The sequence below is a fragment of the Eubalaena glacialis genome, chromosome 15 (genome assembly GCF_028564815.1).
Source record: "Eubalaena glacialis isolate mEubGla1 chromosome 15, mEubGla1.1.hap2.+ XY, whole genome shotgun sequence".
Classification (NCBI taxonomy): domain Eukaryota; kingdom Metazoa; phylum Chordata; class Mammalia; order Artiodactyla; family Balaenidae; genus Eubalaena; species Eubalaena glacialis.
Window position 1 is genome coordinate 45,070,734 of NC_083730.1, and position 21,013 is coordinate 45,091,746.

The window sequence follows — 21,013 nt, forward strand, 5'->3', positions numbered from 1 at the left end:
AATTTTTGTCAAGCCTTTTCTGCATTTAGGGACATGTTCATGTAATATCTTCTCTATAAATATAGTGAATTATATTGATGGATTTCCTAATGTTGAACCTTGAATTATTAGAATAAATCTCATTTGGTCATAATATCCTATCCTTTCTTAAACACATTCCAGTTTTCTTTTTTGTCTCACCATTCAACCAGAATATCTCTGATTTAGGTCAACAGTGATTTCCACATTGCTAAATCTAATCATTGTTTCTTTGTTCTTATCTTCTTTAACTTACATGTAGCACTTAACCAAGTTGGTTATACCCTTATCTCTGGAAACTTTTTTCTCTTGGCTCTAAGAGCACATACTATTCTTGTTTCTTCTTACTTTTCTGGATTCTTGTTCTCAGTTTCCTTTACTGGTTTCTCTTTATCTCTCCACACTCCAGACATTTGAGAATCCAAGGGCTTATCCTCTTCTTACAAGCTTTGTATATGTAACTGCCAACCCAGTCTCCATTTAGATGTCTAGTGGGTTTCTCAAGCTTAACTTTTGGAAAATTAAACTTGATATCCAATTTCATTATACCTGCAGCCTTCCCCATTTGAGTTTATGACAATTCAGTCCTTCCAGTTTTTCAGACCAAGACCTTCAAAATACTCATTAAAATCATGTATTCATTTATGTTGGGAATTACTTGTCCAAATATGCATATGTTCAGTTTTCACAGATCATGCCAAATATTTTCCCAGAATTGTTATACATTTTTCTACTCAGACCACCAGTATGAGAATTCCAGCCTCAGATTAATACCATCATCTAATATTATCTTTTATTTATTTTTAACTATTGTGCTTTTGTTGAATTTATCCTACTGTGGTTTTAAATTTGCATTTCTATGATGACTCATGAGGTTGAGAATTTTTAAAGCAATTCATTTAAAGCAATTCATTTAAAGCAACATTTAATGTTGTTTTAATCTATCGTAGAGTGTTGGACTCAGATTTCTCCTCCACATTCTGGTTGTGACCTTCACTTTACACCTTTTAGATACTCAATTATCTCATCTGAACAGCTAGATGTGTGTTAATTTAATATGTTAATAATCTACAAGAGAGATTAGGGTTTAAGGTGTTGATTAAAGGGGAAGTACTTCATGAAGTTGTTAAAATTATTCACTGAATTAGTTCAAACCACCAAATACACATACGTGCTCAGATTTGTAAATGGGTGATCAACCATTAATCTTTAATGTGGACTTTTCTGAAAACTTCTCACTCCCTATTAATTCAATTAGAACTTCAAGTCTTCTTGGGTAAAAAATTCATGCTTCTACATGACTTTTATGATTGAGAACTGCATCAAAAATTAGGATATACCACAAAGATGTTTTCTCATTCAAAAACCTAAAATGTCCTAATACAAATTTAAAATAAGTATTGCACATTAGGGGAAAAAAATAAATCCAACGAAACTGAAGCCATGGAATACACCCTTTAATCATGTCAAGTTAGATGTGTCTCATTCTCTCAATGACTTGGTTACAACTTTATCTGAGAAATGCATTCAAAATATGTTGCAGTATCTAAAAAGCTTGATTAATAGTTTTTTCATGATTATTTACCAAGCAATAGTAATAATGAGTGGGTATGAAAGCTTGAATATCACCTAGCTAAGTAATTTGTTAGTTTCTGAAGAAAATTTTTGGAAAATATTTCAAAGGCTTCTTGAAACAAAAATTTATAAAAAGTCTATTTTCATTTGGTTTAGAAATTAAGTCTAATGTTCAATTACCTTGTTAATTTATATACAGGTAAATCATCTTATAATTTATTGAACTTCTCATTTAAAGTTATAGCATCAGCCCAAATATTCCTTTAATTATAGATGGTAATTCTTCTAAAAATTATATTTAGTATTTCTTTTGGTAAATTGAATACATTTAGTACTACTTTTTAAAATTTCTATATTAGCTGTTTATTTCATCAAATCGTTTTTAATTTTATTTTTAAAGTTACTCTTTATGGTATATAATATTGGATTTTAATTTACAATAACAATAGTTTCTTTTTAAATAAATTAGTTGACTTAAGAAAATTGTTAAATGTATAATAGTACAGGTGGTATGGTATGTAAATGTGAGTAAAATAATAAAGAGGATTCAGAAATGGTTTGGAAAACAATGTTCTTTTGAATTATTTGTCATTAATTTCAGGATTTTGTTGCCTCTTAGAAATATTGGCCTTGTATTTTAATTGTATAATTCAGTGGTTTTTAGTATATTCACAGGTTTATGGAACTATAACCACTATGTAATTTTAGAACATTTTAATTATGCCCAAAAGGGACCCTATACCCATTAGCAGTCATTCTCAATTCCTTCCTCCCCTCAGCCCTTAGCAACCAACAAATTTACTTTCCATCTCTATGGATTTGCTGCTTCTGGACATTTCATAGCCATGTTGTAGAATCTATCAGTACTTCATTCTTTTTATGTCTGAATAGTATTCCATTGTATGTATATATCACATTTTGTTTATCCATTCATCAGTTGAAGGGTGTTTTGGCTGTTTCTACCTCTTGGCTATTATGAATAATGCTGCTATTAACATTGATGTACAAGTTTTTGTGTACATGTTGTCATTTCTCTTGGTTATATACCTAGAAGTGGAATTTCTGGGACATATAATTGTGTTTAACATTTTAAGGAACTGCCAACTATTTTCAAAGTGACTGCAACATTTTATATTCCCACCAGCAATCTATGAGGGTTCTAATTTCTTCATATCCTCAACAATAATTGTTATTGTCTATCTTTATTATTAAAACCATCCTATTGGGTGTGAAGTGGTATCTTGTGGTTTCGATTTGCATTTCCCTAATCACTAATGATATAGAAAAATTTTTCATGTGCTTGTTTTCCATTTGTTTATCTCCTTTGGAGAAATGTCTTTTCAAATCTTTTGACCATTTAAAATTCAGTTGACATTTCATTATTGAGTTGTAAGTATTCTTTATGTAGCCTGGATATTAGACTCTCATCAGATAGGTAGTGTGAAAATATTTTCTCCTACTCTGTAAAGTGTCTTTTCACTTTTGATAATTCTTGAAGCCCAAAAGTTTTTAACTTTGATGAAGTCTTATTTGTCTATTTTATCTTTGGTTACCCATGCTTTAAGTGTCATATTTAAGAAACTGTTGCCTGAACCAAAGTCACAGGATTTATGTCTATCTTTTCTTCTGATATTTTTATCATTTTAATTCTTACATTTAGGTCTTTGATCCAATTTTAGTAATTTTTGTATGAAGTAGGGGGTCCAAACTCGTTCTTTGCATGAGGGTATCCAGTATTCCCAACAGCACTTTTTTAAAACACTATTTTTTCCCCATTGCATTATCTAGACATCTTTGTTGAATTCAGTCAACCATTGATTTATTTAGGGACTCTGAACTCTATTCCATTGATTTGTATGTCTTTCCCTGTGCCAGTACTACCATGTTTTGATCACTGTAGCTTTGTAGGATGTTTTAAAATCCAGAAGTGTGAGCCCTCCAGTTTTTTTCTTTCAAAGATTGTTTTTGCTATCCTGGGACCTTTGGGTTTTCAAATGTATTTTAGGGTATGCTTGTCAATTTCTGAAAAGAAGTAAACTAGCATTTTGAAAGGGGATTGCATGGAATCAGTAGATCAATTAAAGGAGTATTATCATCTTCTAATCCATGAACAAAGGTGTCTTTCCATTTATTTAAGCCTCTTCAACTCTTTTCAACTATGTGTTATAGTTTTCAGTATATAAATTTTGCACTTTTTAGTAAAATTTATTCCTAATAATTTTATTAATTTTGATGCTACTGTAAATGAACTTTTTTCCTTAATTTCATTTTTGGATTGTTAATTGCTATTGTATGGAAATAAAACCAATTTTTCTGTGTTATACCCTGCAAGTTGCTAAACTTATACTAGACTCTAGTAGGGGTTTTTTTTGTAGATTCATTAGGATTTTCTATGTATAAGGTCTGAAAATCTGCAAATACAAATGCTTGTATTTCTTTCCTCCCAATATGGAAACCAGATTATTTATTTTTGTTGCATAAATACTCTGACTAGAACCTCAAGTACAATGTTAAAAATGAGTGGTGAGAGCAAACATCCTGTTCTTCCTGATCTCAGATGTTAGCATTCATTTTTCATCATTAAGTATAGTGTTTGTTTTTCATACACTTTTATATCAGGCTGAGGAAATTTCATAAGTTTTTTTTTGTTGTTGTTGTTAGTTAAGTGGTTTCATCATGAAAGGGTGTGGAATTATGTAAAATAACTTTTCTATATCCATTGAGAGGATCAGGTGAATTTGATTCTGTATTATATTAATACAGTATATTACATTAAGTGATTTTTGCATGTTGAAACAATCTTGCATTCCCAACATGAATCCTACTTGGTTGTGGTGTATAATCCCTCATATATTACTGGATTGTTTGCTACTATTTTGTGGAGGATGTTTGTGTTTATATTCACAAGTGATATTGGTCTGTAGTTTCATTTCTTGTGATGTCTTGGGCAGGATTTGGTATTGGGTAATATAGCCTCGTAGAATACTTCTTTCCTAATTTTTAAGAGTTTTTGAAGAACTCTTGTTAATTCATCTTTTAACATTTAGTAGAATTCACCAGTGAAGCAGTCTACTCCTGGCCTTTTTTGTGTGGGAAGTTTTTTGATTATGAATCTCTTTACCTGTTATATATGTATTTGGGTTTTCTATTTTTTCTTAGTCAGTTTTGGTAATTCATGTCGTTTTAGTAATTTGTCCATTTCATCTTGTTTATCTAATTTGTCAGCATCAAATGATTTATAGTATTCCATTATAATCATTCTTATTTTTGTGAGGTTAATAGTAATGTCCCCTCTTTAATTTCTGATTTTAGAAATTTGACCTTTTTTTCTTAGTGTATCTAGTTTTCTTAAATTTCTTGACTTTTTCAAATTACTGTCTTTTGGTTTTATTAGGTTTTTGTCGTTGTTTATTTTTTTGTATACTCATTTGTTACCACTCTAAACTTTATTTTCTTTCTTCTACTTGCTTTGGGTTTCGTTTGCTCTACTTTTTCCATTTCCTTTAGATGTAAAATTAGATTATTGGCTTGAGATCTTCTTTATTACAGGCATTTTCAGGTATACATGTGTTGCTCTAACTTCATCCAAAAAGTTTTACTATGTTGTTCTTTAATTCTCATTCATCTCAAAGTATTTTCTAATTCTTGAGATTTCTTCTTTGACCTGTTGGTTATATAGGAGTATATTGTTTAATTTCCACATATTTTTGTATTTCCAAATTTGATTCTGTTACTGATTTCTAATTTCGTTCCTGTGTGGTTAGAGAAGATACTTTACATCATTTTAATCTTTTAAAATCTAATGTGACTTGTTTTATAGCCTAACAGTTAGTTTACCGTTTGTCCCAATCATTGTCTACTGTCTCAGGTGGCCACAAAGTTAATCAATTGCCTGTTCTACTTAAAATTTTGACAATCATGGCTTGGGAGAAAATTTCCTGGTGAGATGTTTTGTACTGGGAGAGCTCTGTATCAAGAAAATACAGATGTCCTTGCAGATGGAGTCATGCAAAAAACCACCAGACAGGTCAAATAATGACAGTTCTGTGAGAATGAGGCTTTGAAGGCATTCCAGATCAGTTCTGCTCCCTCTGGTGGCTGCCCAACTGATGGGTTTCTCCACAAATGTGTGCTGTTCAAGGCTATCATGGACCTGGAGGGAAGGATTAGGACAAGTTAAAACACCACAAAGATCATACCTGTTACTCAGATTAGACTGATTATCTTGAATAGGTGCTCCCTATTTGCTGCAAACCTTCACTTAATTTCCAAAGTTCTGAAAAAAGCTAATTTTGACTCTTTTTTTTGGCCAGTTTTCTCATTACCTTTATAGAGAAGAGTTTTCAGATATTCCTAATGGACCGTGTCCACTGATACCCTTCATAAGGACTATATCTCAGAAAATTGGGCTTTTATTTTACATTTTTCTCAGTCTTATTTTTCCTTCAGTCTTGTTTATGGTATGTTTTTCCACACAACTTTTGTAAAATATGCCATCAAACATGTCAACAAATCTTGGTTTACTTGACAAGGTGACATTATCCTTCAGCCCAAGATTATACAAATAAACTCATATTGATTACTCTAATAATTTGTACTGTTTTGTATTTACATTTAGGTTATTATTAATTATTATTAATCTGAAATTTATTTTTGTTATAATGTGAGTTAGATGTGAAGTAGAAAGATAACTTTGTCTTTCTTTTTTAAACAGAGGTTCTACATTCTTCCAAACCATTAATTAAAGTAAACGATTTCTCTCTCACTGAATTCAAATACCATTAGATCTATTTCTGGGCTCTAGTTTTTCCTTCTGTTCTTTATTGCAATGCCAAAAATAAATACTCCTTAATATAGTGGTATTATAAGATGTTTTAATATCTGGTAGTAAGTTTCCAACATTATTCTTATTTTTCACATACCTCTTGGCTAGTCTCACATACCTTTTCTTCCATATGAATTTCATTTCATGAAGTTTCAAAGAGAATACTCCTTTTTATCATGTCTTATATTAATTTTGTGGTAACTGACAGTATATCTTATTAAACCTTTCTATGAAATATCATTTTTTCTTGATTTAAGCTTTTAAATAAGAATTTTTGTTTGCTGTATTATAGGTCCTCCCTTTTGTGTTGAATTTATTTCCAAATACTTTATATTTTTGACAAAAGTTTTTAAATATTGTCACAATATATTTAACAGATTATTACTCTTACAGATAAAAGCAATTAATTTCCTTATGACTTTTTCCAAAAATAATTTATTGTAGTTTTAAATAGACTCTTCTGTCTTCCTGGGTATTCAATTATATCATCTAAAATTGAAGACATTATATTTTCATATTCTATATTATACTAGTAAAACTTAGTTTCATTATCCACTTGCATTTAGCTAAATTTCACAAAACAGGATTAATAACAATGGTGATGAAAGATAATCTGGTTTCATTTTTTGCGTTCAGTGGGCATGGGTTCAGTATTTTATGATTTATTTTGATATTTTATGTTCATTCTTTATATTATATTTGGGTGTGTTTTCCTTGTGCTAGTTTAAAAATTATGGAAACTAGATAGTGAATTTATCAAATGGCTTTTTTGTGTAGTGTTGGCCATATTTATGTTATTTTCTTTTTTAATTTGTTGGTAAGAGCAAAGATTTAAATTTTCTAATTTTTATCAATTCTTATAACATAACTAAAATACATTCTATTTTATCGTTTTTAAAGTAAAGACATTCTAAAGTAAATACATTCTATTTTATCATGATTATGCATTTGTATACTGTTAGACTTGATTTGCTATATTTTATTCAGACTCTTGCATCAATTTTCATAAGTGAAAACAGCCTATGGTGTTATTTTATAATATTTTAATCAATATTATGTTATAGTTGCATAATTTGAAAGATAATTTCTTACTTTACAGAAGAATGGAAAGCTCCACAATTTATTGTGTGTGTGTATGTATTTTTTCCTTAGCTAGAAGATTTGAAAAGAATTTATGATCAACTAGTCTGGAAGAAAAATATTTATGAAAATGAATATTTGGAAGCACTTAATAATTTTTATGCCACAGTAAGTTGATGTTTCCCTATTTCCCACTAGAGCTCCATTCTCTATTCCCAAGTATTAACTCATACAACTAAAAGTAATTTCATTATTACACATTTTTTTTTCTTTTTCACTCAAAAAGAAAAAACAATGTGTAATAATGAAATTACTTTTAGTAATTTTTATTTTAAATCATTTTTATGTAAACATGTATGAATGATTCTTTTATTCTTTTTTTAAAAGAAAGGAACATGGGATATTGAGCTTTCTAATATCGCAAAAGATTCTTCAGATGTCTCAATAGCATATTCTCAATTGATGGAAGAAAATAGAAGACTTGAGATCGATATTGAAACTATACTAGGTTATATCAGTGACAGGTAATATTGCAAATATGATTTTCATTCTTATATAGCATATGTAATATGTTAAATATAATAAATCACTTCATTTTGTGTTCCTGGGGTGGTATGATGGTGTTTGTGTTTGTCTTTATCATTAGCTTAAGTTTTATTTCTATCCCAAATGTTGCTCTTTTATCATTCTGAATCCATTTAGAAAAATCAAAATAATGAAAAGTGATTCATATCACTTCCTTTGAACATATTCTCTTATACTCAAAGATACTTTAAAATGTGTCTAATCAAGCTTGTGATCTCCTTCAGTCAGTACTCAATTCTTCCCTGAAACTACTAGAGTTCTTAGCTCATAAACTTATGAGTTTTCTTGATTCCCCTTCCTGTTTCAACCCTCATATTCAACATGTTAACAAGAAATGTTCCACATACTAAATAATTTTTTAATCTATCTGCTTCACTACTGCACCAGCACTCTGGTACAAGCTATCATCATGTCTTGCATGAACTTGTGAACTGGTGATTTCCAAAGCTGGTTTTGTGCAGCGTTGGTGGCATAGTGGTGAGCATAGCTGCCTTCCAAAGCTGGTTTACCTGCAATAACTATGCTCCCTTTCTAATCCATTATCTACATTGTGGTAGGTGCGTTCTTTTTTCTTTTAATTTTTTTAACACAAGTATGATCCGTTTCCTTCCATACTTGCATTAATTTTAGCAGGGGTGAGGGAACAAAAGCCCCTCTTTAACATACCCCACAAGGTTCCTGAGTAGGCAGGAATGCCTGGCTCTGCAGTCTCCTGTCACACCTGGTTCAGCCTTATTATTTGGTTCAAATACAATGGCCTTACTTCAATTTCTCCTATTCGTCACGTTTTTTTTTCAGCCCTTAAGGTGTTTTTATGCTAATTCCTTTTCAATAAATGTTTTTCCTCCACCTTCTACCTAGTTAATTACTACTTATCTTTAAGATTACAGCTGAGAAGTCAGTTCTGGGTAGCTTTCATTGACTGTCCAGTTATGTCCAATTCCTGTATTATGTATGTATATGGCATACATTTTTTCCTTCATATCGCTTGTCATATTTGCAGCTTTGTGTATGTAAATATTTGACTGGTGTCCATCTTCCTCAACAAATGGGAAGATCCATGAGGGCAGACATAAGCCATGACCATATTTTCTTCATCATTGAATTCTCATCATCAAGCATAGTTCCTGACATGTACTATGCTATCCATCATTAATTATTGAAAGGAGGGAAAGAAGAAAGAATGGAGAGAGGTGATGATGATACTGGACAATTGTGTAGGAAGATTGATAAGATTTCTTTGTGCTTATTTTATCTTTGGATGATGGAATGAAGCCATTTGTAAAATTTATCTGTATGTTAAATATACTTTTTTAAAGAAAGCAAAAGGAACATTATTTTCTAAAGGATAACCTAAAATTGTAGTTGTAAACTTTATTTTATTTTATTAAGAAAGAGAACCAGAGGAGAAGAAAAATCTGAAGAGTGGGTAATCTGTAAGTGGGTAAGTGGGTAAGAGTGGGTAATGACGAGACAGCTCTGGAGAAAAGGAAGAGTGTGAGAGTTACATTTTATTACATTATCCAGCACCAACGAGCACCCGCCAAGTCTTAGTGGTATTCAAGTATAAAGGTTTATTTCTCAATTGTACTGCAGCCTAGGTGTGTCTGCTGTGTGTGTGATTCATGTAATTTCTGCTTCTCAGATGCAGGGTGAAGGATGGGATCCTTCTAGGGCATGTTGCTCTGGTAGCACAAGTGCATTAGTGAGATAACTCAGTGGCTCTGTAGCTTCCACAGGATGATAAATGTTACTCTTGCTCACACTCCATTGAACAAAGCGAGTCATATGGCCAGGCCCAATGTCTACTGGGTGGGAAGTCTAATCCTGTTAAAAAGAGAGATAATGAACAATTGGGAACACTAGTACAGTCTATCACACGCAACGGGAATGTAGCAGCCCTGGTTATAGAGGATTTCCATAGTACGCATTATGCTTGTTCAGATAACATCTTAAGATGTCACTTATTTTTTTTCTCAAATTTGTACTTGAAACTAAAAATTAAATGGATGATTTTAGCAGCAGATTACACAGTGCTGAACAGAGAATTAGTGAAAAGTTTGTAACATGAAGGAGAGATTAAGAGACGTGCAGGCAAGAGTCACATCTGCCACGTACCTACGTGATGTTCCAAAGGAAGAGAAAACAAAGGACAGAGGCAATATGTGAGCACATAATCAGCCGTTCATCTTGTTTTTTCAAGTCTCTTACTAGGATGGATAGATAGATAGATAGGAAGAAAATAGATAGATAGATACAAAAATAATTACTCATTTCCAAATTTCATTTGCTTTTCTTCCAAATCTTGTAAGTCATTTTATGATTCCCTGTTTGATGCAAATACTTAAAGCTTATCTTTTACTTCTTAAACATAGTATGAATAGTTATTTTATAATCTGCATCCAATAATGTAAATACCTGTAGTCTTTGTAATCTACTTCTGTATCTAATTCTTCTAGCTGATGCTTTTGCTGTCTCTTTTCCCAGTGCTCTTGGCTATCTTTACTGTGTGTTGTCCATTTTCTTCTGGAAACCATTTGTGGAAAATCTTTGAGTCCTAGGATAAAGTTGAGTTAATCATTTGCATCCTTATATTTTTGAAAGCGGTTCTGTTTTGCAATTTGTGCCCTTGGATATACCCAGACTTTTTTTTTCGTTTCCCAAACCATGATATTCAAAGCTCCATTTTATCAAATTTCTAGGGCATTCAGAGCAAAAGTATCTTGTATGATCTTTTTATCCCTTTGATTATAATGCATATTTAGTGTAGAAAAGAAAGTGTAAAATGTTCAAAAACAGATTGAAAACCTAAAATCATGTCAATAGGCAGAGGTAACACTATTAATATATTACTGATGTTTTCATTCTTGATGAACCTGTGTTCTGATTTTATTCCCATAATTGAATTTTTTGTCACACTGTTATATAAATTTCAAATACATCATTTAAATATCTGTACAAAAGTCTGTTATATTAATGTACCTTGATTTTTGCCAGGATTACTCTAATTTTTATATTTAGGTTTTTATTTTTATGACTTTCTGTAAGTACATATATTATGTTCAGAAATCTTAGCATCATTGCTGTTTAAAATTTCTAAGTAGATTTATAGAAGTAGATTGGCTATAATATTTTAAAATTTCTAACCCCTCTCTAAAACTGCTTTCCAGAAATATACCACTTACTGAAGCTGAGCAGTTCATGAGCTTGTTCTGCTATGCACTTATGCTAACATTAAGTACTACTATTGTTTTAAAAAAAATCGATTGCAATACAGTAAATGAAAAAATATATTCTCAATATTGTTTCAAACTCCATTTCTCTGATCACTAAGGAGGTGGAATATTTATACATCCTCTCTTGAATTCTGCTTTTTCTAAACAATTATTATGTGCTTCCAAGGAAGAAATAAAGAATTTAGGATTCAGAGAGGCAAAATAGCTAACCTAATTCCCACAGCTAGCACAGCTGGCGTTTGAAACCTGATTTTCTATATTTTGATTCAGGATTTTTCTTATGTCATCTTTTGCAATTTAATTTGACTTCAATTTAAATGGCCTTTAGTGAATACTCAGATATGCTTATTAACATGTTAGTCCAATAATAATAATCCCAAATAGTAGATCTAACATTAAAATTGAAATTCTCTTAGGGCACAGGTAAGAGTGTGGTGAGTTCACAGAGCTGTACTTCTGACTGTGTAGCTGGAGCTCAGAGCAAGTGCTTTACCTAACTTGTGTTTGTGTATATGTGTGTGTGTGTGCATGCGCCCACGTGCATAAATTCGTATGCATGTGTTTTTGTGTGGCAGGCAGGCAGGGACAAATATTGAAGGTAGGGAACTAAGTGTCAGGTAATGAATCATTTTAAGGGGTTTGGAATCTGCTGAAGAGTATGGAAATCCACTAAAAAACTCGTATGGTCAGATTTCTCTTTTAAAGGCATCATTTTAGTGGTAGTTGGATGAGGTAAGGTTTGGGACCTCCCTTCCTAAGGGAGGATATTTTTTAATCTCGTTGCATGGCTTTTTTTTTCTTTATGTGACCCAAGCATTTGTGGCTATCTCTTTTTGAGGTTCAAAATCCCACGCTGTTGATTCTTCCTTTAACTTTCTGAAGCTGTTCTTTCTAGGAATTCTCGTTTATCTCTGCTGGTCCCCTGATAGATTAGCTCAGAATTCTAAATACAGCCCATTTGCATTCTTGATCTACTCCCTATCCCAGGAATTTTACCTACTCTCATTATTTTAACATGTATCATATTTTTACTTTCCTTTTTAATCTCTAGCCACAGCCTTTATTTCTCCTGATAGTATCATTTTGAATATCTACCCTCTCCCCCAACATCACATCTTGACACCATTATCTATCAAGTAGGTTGTTTCAGGCATCATCCTATTATCCCTCTCTACCATCTTAGAGCCAGCATCTTACCAACTTCTGTTAAGTCTGTCTTTTAGATGTAGGTCTCCAATAGGTGCTTTCCTTTCTGTCTGTTTCAATTACCAATGAAATGAACCAGGTCCTAATTGTCTCTTATTTGGAATATTAAATAGGCTTCCAACTGGTCTACCTCGTTCCCGGTGTGAGCCCTCAGATTCAGCATATAGAGCATCACTGGTACAATTTATCTACAAAGGATGAATTATTATTTACTTTCAAAAGCTTTAAAAATTTTCAGAGGCTCCGTACCAGCTATAGGATAAAGCTTCCAGACTGATAAATTAGAAACAGTCATCTGTCACCTTCACAGCTCCAGACATCTCTTACTACTCCCTTCCATGATTTTTTAATGTTCTAGCTTATTAAAATGCTTACATATTCAAACTCATGTTTTAAGCTTCAGTCTTTGCAGTCTTTGTCTCTAGTATTCCTCTGCTTCCCTTCTTTTCCTTCCCCCACCCCCTCCTTCTCCTCCTCCTCCTCTTCTTTTTTTTGGCTTGGTTTTTTAAATATGGTTAATTGATCATTCATACAATAGCTCAGACATTAGCTCTTCCCAGATGCTTCTCCTCGTGGTAACTTATTTTCCCCTCTCTACAAACCAAGGTGGTATTAACTGCTTTTTCTGCTGCTTCCATTATTGTACTTAGGATTGCAGAGGAATATCTTTTTCATGTCTCTTTTTTTTCCTTCATGAGAATATAAACTGGCAACCTTTGTTTTAATTCATCTTTGTACCCCAATCACTTAGGGTAGCACTTGACATGTATTCAGTGCTCAACAAGTATCCATTAAGTAACTCTCCCTGGTTACCTCTCTCCTAGCACTTATCACACTTTGTACAGTTACTGTTGGCTTGCTTATTTGTTGTCTCCTCTCAGCTGAGCTCCTTGCTGGCAGGCATTGTGTGTGTCTGCATGTGCGTGGGTGTCTGTGTCTTTCTCAATAGGTGTTAAATAAATATCTTAATGAACAAATGAGAGCTGAATATAAACATTTGTTATCCTTGTTTCTTTTTTTGCTTCAGTGTCTGTGCTTCTATTCTGTCTGCTATATGTTCTGATACCACATCTATCTGTGCTTTTTCTGTTCCACAGCAATATTAATGATTATTTACCTTTTTTTATATTTGTATTTTTTTCTCTCATTGTCTTTCATCTCATTTAACCAGATAGCACTGTAATGACGATCCATACTGTTACACACTTTTTAATTTAAAAAAACCACTATTAAATCACTTGTTTTTTAAATACGGTTAATTGAGCATTCATACAATAAATCAGACATTAACTCTTCCCAGGTGCTTCTCATCATGGTAACATTTTTCCCCTCTCTACAAACAAAGGTGGTATTGATTATTACTACCTTATTCAATGTGTGCAAGCACAGTGTATATTATCCTTAATTTGTTTTAATTTAATCTTTATAACACCTTGATGGTAGGTATTATTAAGCAAATTTTACATGAGGAAATTGTGTGTGGAACTATCCCCCCAATTACATAAGGAGCAATCAGGATTTGAATGTAGGTCTATCTGACTCCAAAATTTATGTTCTTTCTGCTTAGTAACATTGCCTCTCCTCTTCACTGGCAAGTCTTGGTTCCTATTTCTGACGTGTTACAGCAGGCTCTGGACACATTTACTAACTACTTCAAAAAAAAAGTCAAAAGCTTATTGCTTTATTCAATTCTCCATCTCTTTATTTGGCTATAGCCATTGCTTTTCTCAAAAGAGCTCTGTTGTTTTTACACTCTTCTTTGTTTTTTCTTTTTTATTCGACCATTTATGTGAATCACCTTCCCCTTAGTCCCAGCTTCTTTTTATTTCCTTAAGTCAAAAAATAATAGAAAATTCTTAAAGCAAATCATTGGCACTCATACATCTAGTGAATACTCCCATGAAACTTCCCCCAGTTTGTACTGTTATATCCACCATCTCACCATTTGATGCCAGTCCCAACTGTTATACTATTTGAATAAATTACATAATTAATTCAGTATATGATCTATTGTTCATATATAGTTCATTTTAAAAATGGCAACGTTAAAAAAAAGATGCCATACTTAACAAAATTTGTTCAGTACTATGTGCATAACAAATATTTGCAGGACCTTTGGGTGATGATGATGATATATGATTACTTACCTTGCAGTAGCAGTGTATAATTTAATAATTTTGTCTTTTAAATAAGCCAGCATCCATTTGCAATGGACCTTTTACATTTGGGACATTTGACTTGAGCATATAATTTCACTTGATTGCTTATTCACATAATAGGCAGGCTTAAGCAACCTAAGTCAAGGAAAATGAAATTGTTTAAGATGATTTGAAATTGATTAGTTTGAATTTAGTTTGCTGAAGTTAACTGTGTGGTATGAATTTCTATATAGCCATTTTCTTACATTTAAGCTCTGTAAAATATTCTGAATATCTACTTCTAATTCTCTGCTGTACCTCAAGCAAGACCATGCCATTGTAACTGCGGTGATCCAAAGATGGGGTTGATAATCGAGGGAAATGAGCAAAAAACCTATTGAACACCATAAAGACATACTGGTATATTTTATGAAATGTGTTTATCAAGAGTTAACAGGATGGTGATTTATTTGTAGAGATGGCAATTAGAATATTATTGAAGTTGTTAAATAGCCTGGAATACTTAGAATGAATCCACAGGGTCCTGTGTTTTTATATTTATTTAGCTATGTCTTACCAGCCTATTAATTTGAGTTACTTCATAGGAGTATAGATATAGACTATGATTTTTTTAAAAAAAAACAGTAAACCTTTGACAGCAAACCTTTGAATGAAAATTCTTAAACTATTTTGCTTTTATTTTTTAATTTCGCAGATATTAAAAGAGAAAATGGTATATGCACCGTTCAAAATAACTACTCAGCAATGTGTTAGCCTAGTTTAGACTTTTCTTAAAAAGGAATTAAAATCTTGCAAATAAATCGCCCTTCCTATTTCTATTCTCTCCCTCTTCAGAAGCGATCAAAACCTGAATTTGGTGTGTATTCAGTACATGCAAGAACTTGGATTCTTAGTTCTTAGACCTACACATTCCTAACAATCTTGTCTTTCACCTCACACCAACCACCCTCTATGACAGTTTTACCTATATCTTGTCATTTCCAATATTGGAATTACCTGCTGATCTCAATTTTAAGAGTCCACTCTCTGACAACCAACACCTCTCTCTCCAGCTTACTTACTCTCCTAGTACTGTCACTCTAACAATTATTTGACCCTTTAAGATGACCAATCTATCATGCCTACTATATTTGTATATTCCCCTTCTTGTCCTTCCTTCCTTTCTTACAGAACCTACTTATATTTGATTAAAATAAGCATTCATTTAAATAACTTTCAAAACCTTGTTTCTATGACTTGCAAAGCCCTATCATTGAATTAAGCCAGTATCCTAACCTCTGATTGTGGCTAAAGGAAAACATGAGTGCGCTAATTTCTGTCATCATGGGGGGATCCTGGTTTGATGGGCCTTAAAGGTTATAGAATGTGAGGTCTCTTTATGAAAAAAAGAACATAAGATCATGAACACAGAATGCCCATAGCCATTTTAATGTCACTTGACAGAAGATACAGAAGATACATTATATTAGAAAAAGAAAATAGTCTTAATAAATTGTGGTTAAAATATCTCATTTTTGCAAACTTTACAAAAACATATGGCCATGTGAAAACACTGTTAGGAACACTCAAAGGACTGTATAAGGGCTGGGGATCAGTTAGAGGCCCTCATATTTAAGCTTCATTAGTGCTGGAATACATTTGCCCCTGAGTAGAACTTAAATTTTTTGGCTATGAGTCGCAAGTGACATTCAGCACTACCAAGAAATGTCTAGACAGTTCAGTTTTTCTGACAACTGTTTCATATCTTCTTACTCTCTTCAATCCTAATGCCCACATCACCCTCACTTTAATAATCTTCCCATATAATTCATAGAGAACACAGATGCAATTAAATGAGAATTACCTTTTTCTCTTACCTGTCCATTTGCATCTGTCTTCACACATTCTGGTATAATAATGGAAGGCCCTTCTGCTCATTACCCATGCACCTGACAAGTAGATGCTGTTGTCTCTTGCACAGGGGCTTTGCACCTACAATTTTCTCCTCTTTCCCGTGAATCATTATTATTTCTCTCTTTCAATAGCGTATGAACATTGCCTAATATTGCTCAGCTTGGAAAGAAGCAAACACAAGATAAAACAGAGCCCTGCATCCCAACTCTGTCCTTCTGTTCTTTATAACAAATCTTATGCAAATAAACGCTCCTGTTTCCATGAACTCACACTTCATTTTCTATTCAACCAATTCAAACAAGGATTTTCTCGAAGTATCATATTCTAGATCCAAAGTCATTTTTTCTCATTAATTTGAAGATATTTTTCAGTTTTTCTTTCATTTACTTTTTAAACTAATGTACATACTTAACGTGTACATCATGATGATTTGAATATTCATAGTGAAATGATTCCCTCAAGCTAATTAACATATCTCACGCAGTTACCTTTTATGTGGGTGTGTGATGAGAGCACCTGAAATATACTATCTTAGCAAATTTCCAGTATTTACTACAATATTATTAATTACTATTATTAATTATAGTCATCATGTTGTACATTAAATCTCTAAACTTATCCATATTTCATTTAGTTTTGCTTGATAAGACATCTGATGGCATTTGGATATCATTTCTTTGTTAGTAATCTATAGTTTCTCTCTGGGAACTTTAGAATTTTCTCTTCCTATTTCAGAGTTCTGAAATTTCACAATTCCATGTCTAGGGGTGTGTGTGTTTCTGTGTATGTAATATATCCAGTTTACCACTAAGCCAACATGGGTCATTAAATTGAAAAGTCCCACTTAGTGGGACTTTTCAATTTAATGACCCATGTTGGTTTTCAGTACTGGAAATTTTTCAGGTATACTTTTGTTACATACACCCCCATCTGTTATTTTCTTCAAAAATTTTTCAGTTTTATTGAGGTATAATTGTCAAAATTGTATATATTAAAAATGTGAAATGTAATGATTTGACAAACTTTGTGAAATAATTACCACACATCAGTAACCTCACATAGTTACTTTTTTTAAAATTTTGTGGTGAGGTCTTAAGGTCTACACTCTGGGCAAATTTCAAGTAAGCGATACAGTATTATTAACTACAGTCATCATACTGTACATTAGATCCTCAGAGCTTATTTATCTTATAACTGAAGGCTTGTACCTTTGACCCCATCTCCCCCATTTTCACCACCTGTCAGCCCTTGGTAACCACCATTCTGCTCTGTATTTCTATGACTTCTGTTTTTTTCTTCTTTAGATTCCTCATATAAACGAAATCATACAGCATTTGTCCTTCTTTGTCTGGCTTATTTCACTTGGCATAATGCCCTCGAGATTCATCCATCTTATTGCAAATGGCAGGATTCCCTTCTTTCTCATGCTTGAATAATATTTCACTATATATCAATATATATAGTGGGGGCTTCCCTGGTGGCGCAGTGGTTGAGAATCTGCCTGATAATGCAGGGGACACAGGTTCGAGCCCTGGTCTGGGAAGATCCCACATGCTGCGGAGCAACTAGCCCGTGAGCCACAATTACTGAGCCTGCGCGTCTGGAGCCTGTGCTCCGCAACGAGAGGCCGCGATAGTGAGAGGCCAGCGCACCGCGATGAAGAGTGGCACCCCGCTTGCCACAACTGGAGAAAGCCCTCGCACAGAAATGAAGACCCAACACAGCCATAAATAAATAAATAAATAAATAAATAAATAATTTAAAAAATATATATATAGTGATCTCACAACTACTTTGTTCATCCATTGACAGACACTTAAGTAGTTTCCATATCTTACTATTGTGAATGATGCTGCAGTGAACATGGGACAGACAGATGCTGCAGACATCTCTTTGAGAAACTGATTTTGGTTCCTCATATATATAACCAGAAGTGGGATTGCTGGATCATATTGTAGTTGTGTTTTTTTTTTTGTTTTTTTTTTTGAGGAACCTTTATACTGTGCTCGTAATGGCTGTACCAATTTACATTCCCACGAACAGTATACAAGGATTTCCTTTTCTCCACTTCCCTTGTGAGCATTTTCTGTCTCTTGTCTTTTTGATAAAAGCCATCTTAGCTGGTGAGAAGTGATACCTCACTGTGTCATTGATTTGCATTTCCTTGGTGATTACTAACGTTGAGCACCTCTTCATGTACTTGTTAGCCATTTTTATGTCTTCTTTGGAAAAACGTCTACTCAGGTCATTTCCCCATTTTTATAATTGGGTTATTTTGTTTTTACCTATTGAGTTATGTAAATTCCTTACACATTTTGTACATTAACCCCTTATTACATAAATGGTTTGCAAATATTTTCTCTCATTCTGTAGGTTGCCTTTTCAATTTATTATTTCTTTTGTGTGCAGAGGATTTTTAGTTTGATATAGTTCTACTTGTTGATTTTTGCATTTGTTTCCTGTGCTTTTGGTGTCATATGCCAAATATAATTGCCAAAACCAATGTCAAGAAGATTTTTTTCTGTGTTTCCTTCTAGGAGTTTTACAGTTTTAATTCTTGCATTTAAGTCTTTAATCCATTTCAAGTTAATTTTTGTGAATGGTGCAAGATAGGAGTACAGTTTTTGTTTTTGCATGTGACTATCCAGTTTTCCCTGGATATTTATGTATTGACGAGATGATCTTTTCCCCACTGTGTGTTGTTGGCACCCTTGTCAAAGATTAGTTGACTCTATATACTTGGGTTTATTTCTGGGCCGTTGATTCTGTTGCATTGGCCTATGTGTCTGTTTTTATGCCAGTACCATACTGTTTTGATTACTAAGCTTTGTAATATAGTTTGAAATAAGAAGTGTTATACCTCCAGTTTTGTCCTTCTTTCTCAAGATTACTTTAGCCACTTTGGACCCTTTTTGGTTCCATATGAATTAGGATTTTTTTTTTTCCTGTATCTGTGAAAAATGTGATTAGAATTTTGATAGAGATTGCATTGACTCTCTAGATCACTTTGTGTAGTATGACCTTTTTAACATTATTAATTATTCTAATCCATGAACACAGGATATCTTACCATTTATTTTTCTTCCTTAATTTCTTTCAACAATGTCTTATAGTTGTCAATATACAGAATTTTCACCTCCTTGGTTAAATTTCTTCTTGAGTACTTTATTATTGTTGATGCTATTATAAATTGGATTGTTTTCTTTATGTCTTTTTCAGGTAGTTCATTGTTAGTTTATAGAAATGCAACAGATTTTTATGTATTGATTTTGTATCTTGCAAGTTTACTGAATTCATTTAATTATACATTTTTTGGTGGAGTTTTAAGGATTTTCTATATAAGACCATGTCATCTGCCAACAGAAAATTTTAATTATTCCTTTCTTATTTGCATACTTCTTTCTTTTACCTAAATTCTCTGGCTAAAACTTCCAGTACTATGTTGAATAGAAATGGTAAGAGTTGGCACACTTGTCTTGTTGCTGATCTTAGAGGAAAAGCCTTCAGCTTTTCACCATTGAGTATGTCAGCTGAGGGCTCGTCATATATGGCCTTGATTATGTTGAGGTAGATTCCCTCTATACTCACCTTGTGTAGAGTTTTGATCATAAATGGATGTTGAATTTTGTGACATGCTTTTTCTGCACCTATTGAGATGATCATATGGTTTTTATCCTTAATTCTGTTAAAGTGGTGTATTGCATTTATTTATTTACATATGTGAACCATCTTAGCATCCCAGGAATGAATCTCACTTGATCATGGTATATGATCTTTTTAATGTGCTGTTGAATTCTGATTGAAGATTTTTTCATCTGTGTTCATCAGAGATATTGGCCTGTAATTTTCTTTTCTTGTAGTGTGTTTTTCTGGCTTCAGTATCAAGGTAATGCTGGCCTCATTAAATAAGTTTGTAAGTGTTCTCTCCTCTACAATTTGTGGAAAGAGTTTGAAAAAGGTTCGTGTTAATTCTTCAAATGTTTGGTAGAATTCACCAGTAAAGCCATCAGGTCATAGCTTTTATTCATTGGAAGTTTTTAATTACTGATTCAATTTTCTTATTATTGGTCTGTTCATATTTTCTATTTCTTCATGATTGAGCAGGTTATACGTTTCTAGGAATGTATACATTTCTTCTAGGTTACCCAAATTTTGGCATACAATTGTTCATAAGTCTCTTTGATTCTTTCTATATTTATGGTATAGGTTGTAATGTGACCCCTTTCATTTCTGATTTTGTTTGAGTTCTCTCTTTTTTTCTTAGTGTAGCTAAAAATTTACCAATTTTTATATATTTTAAAGAACACACCTCTTTCTGTTGATGATCTCTTCTGTTATTTTTGGCTTATTTCACTTGTTTTGCTCTGATTGTTGTTTTTTCTTTTCTTCTCCTAACATTAGGCTTAGTTTCTTCTTATTTTTCTAGTTCTTGAGGT

General features: G+C 32.7%; 1 protein-coding gene across 1 annotated transcript in view; it reads left to right on the forward strand.

The window, feature by feature from the left end:
* Positions 1–21,013, forward strand: part of CCDC178 (coiled-coil domain containing 178) — a 388,650-nt gene that overhangs the window by 86,738 nt on the left and 280,899 nt on the right. Inside the window, exons 10-11 of the mRNA XM_061169232.1 lie at positions 7,571–7,666; positions 7,886–8,022. Coding sequence (XP_061025215.1) covers positions 7,571–7,666; positions 7,886–8,022 — 233 coding nt within the window. The remainder of the gene's footprint in view (positions 1–7,570; positions 7,667–7,885; positions 8,023–21,013) is intronic.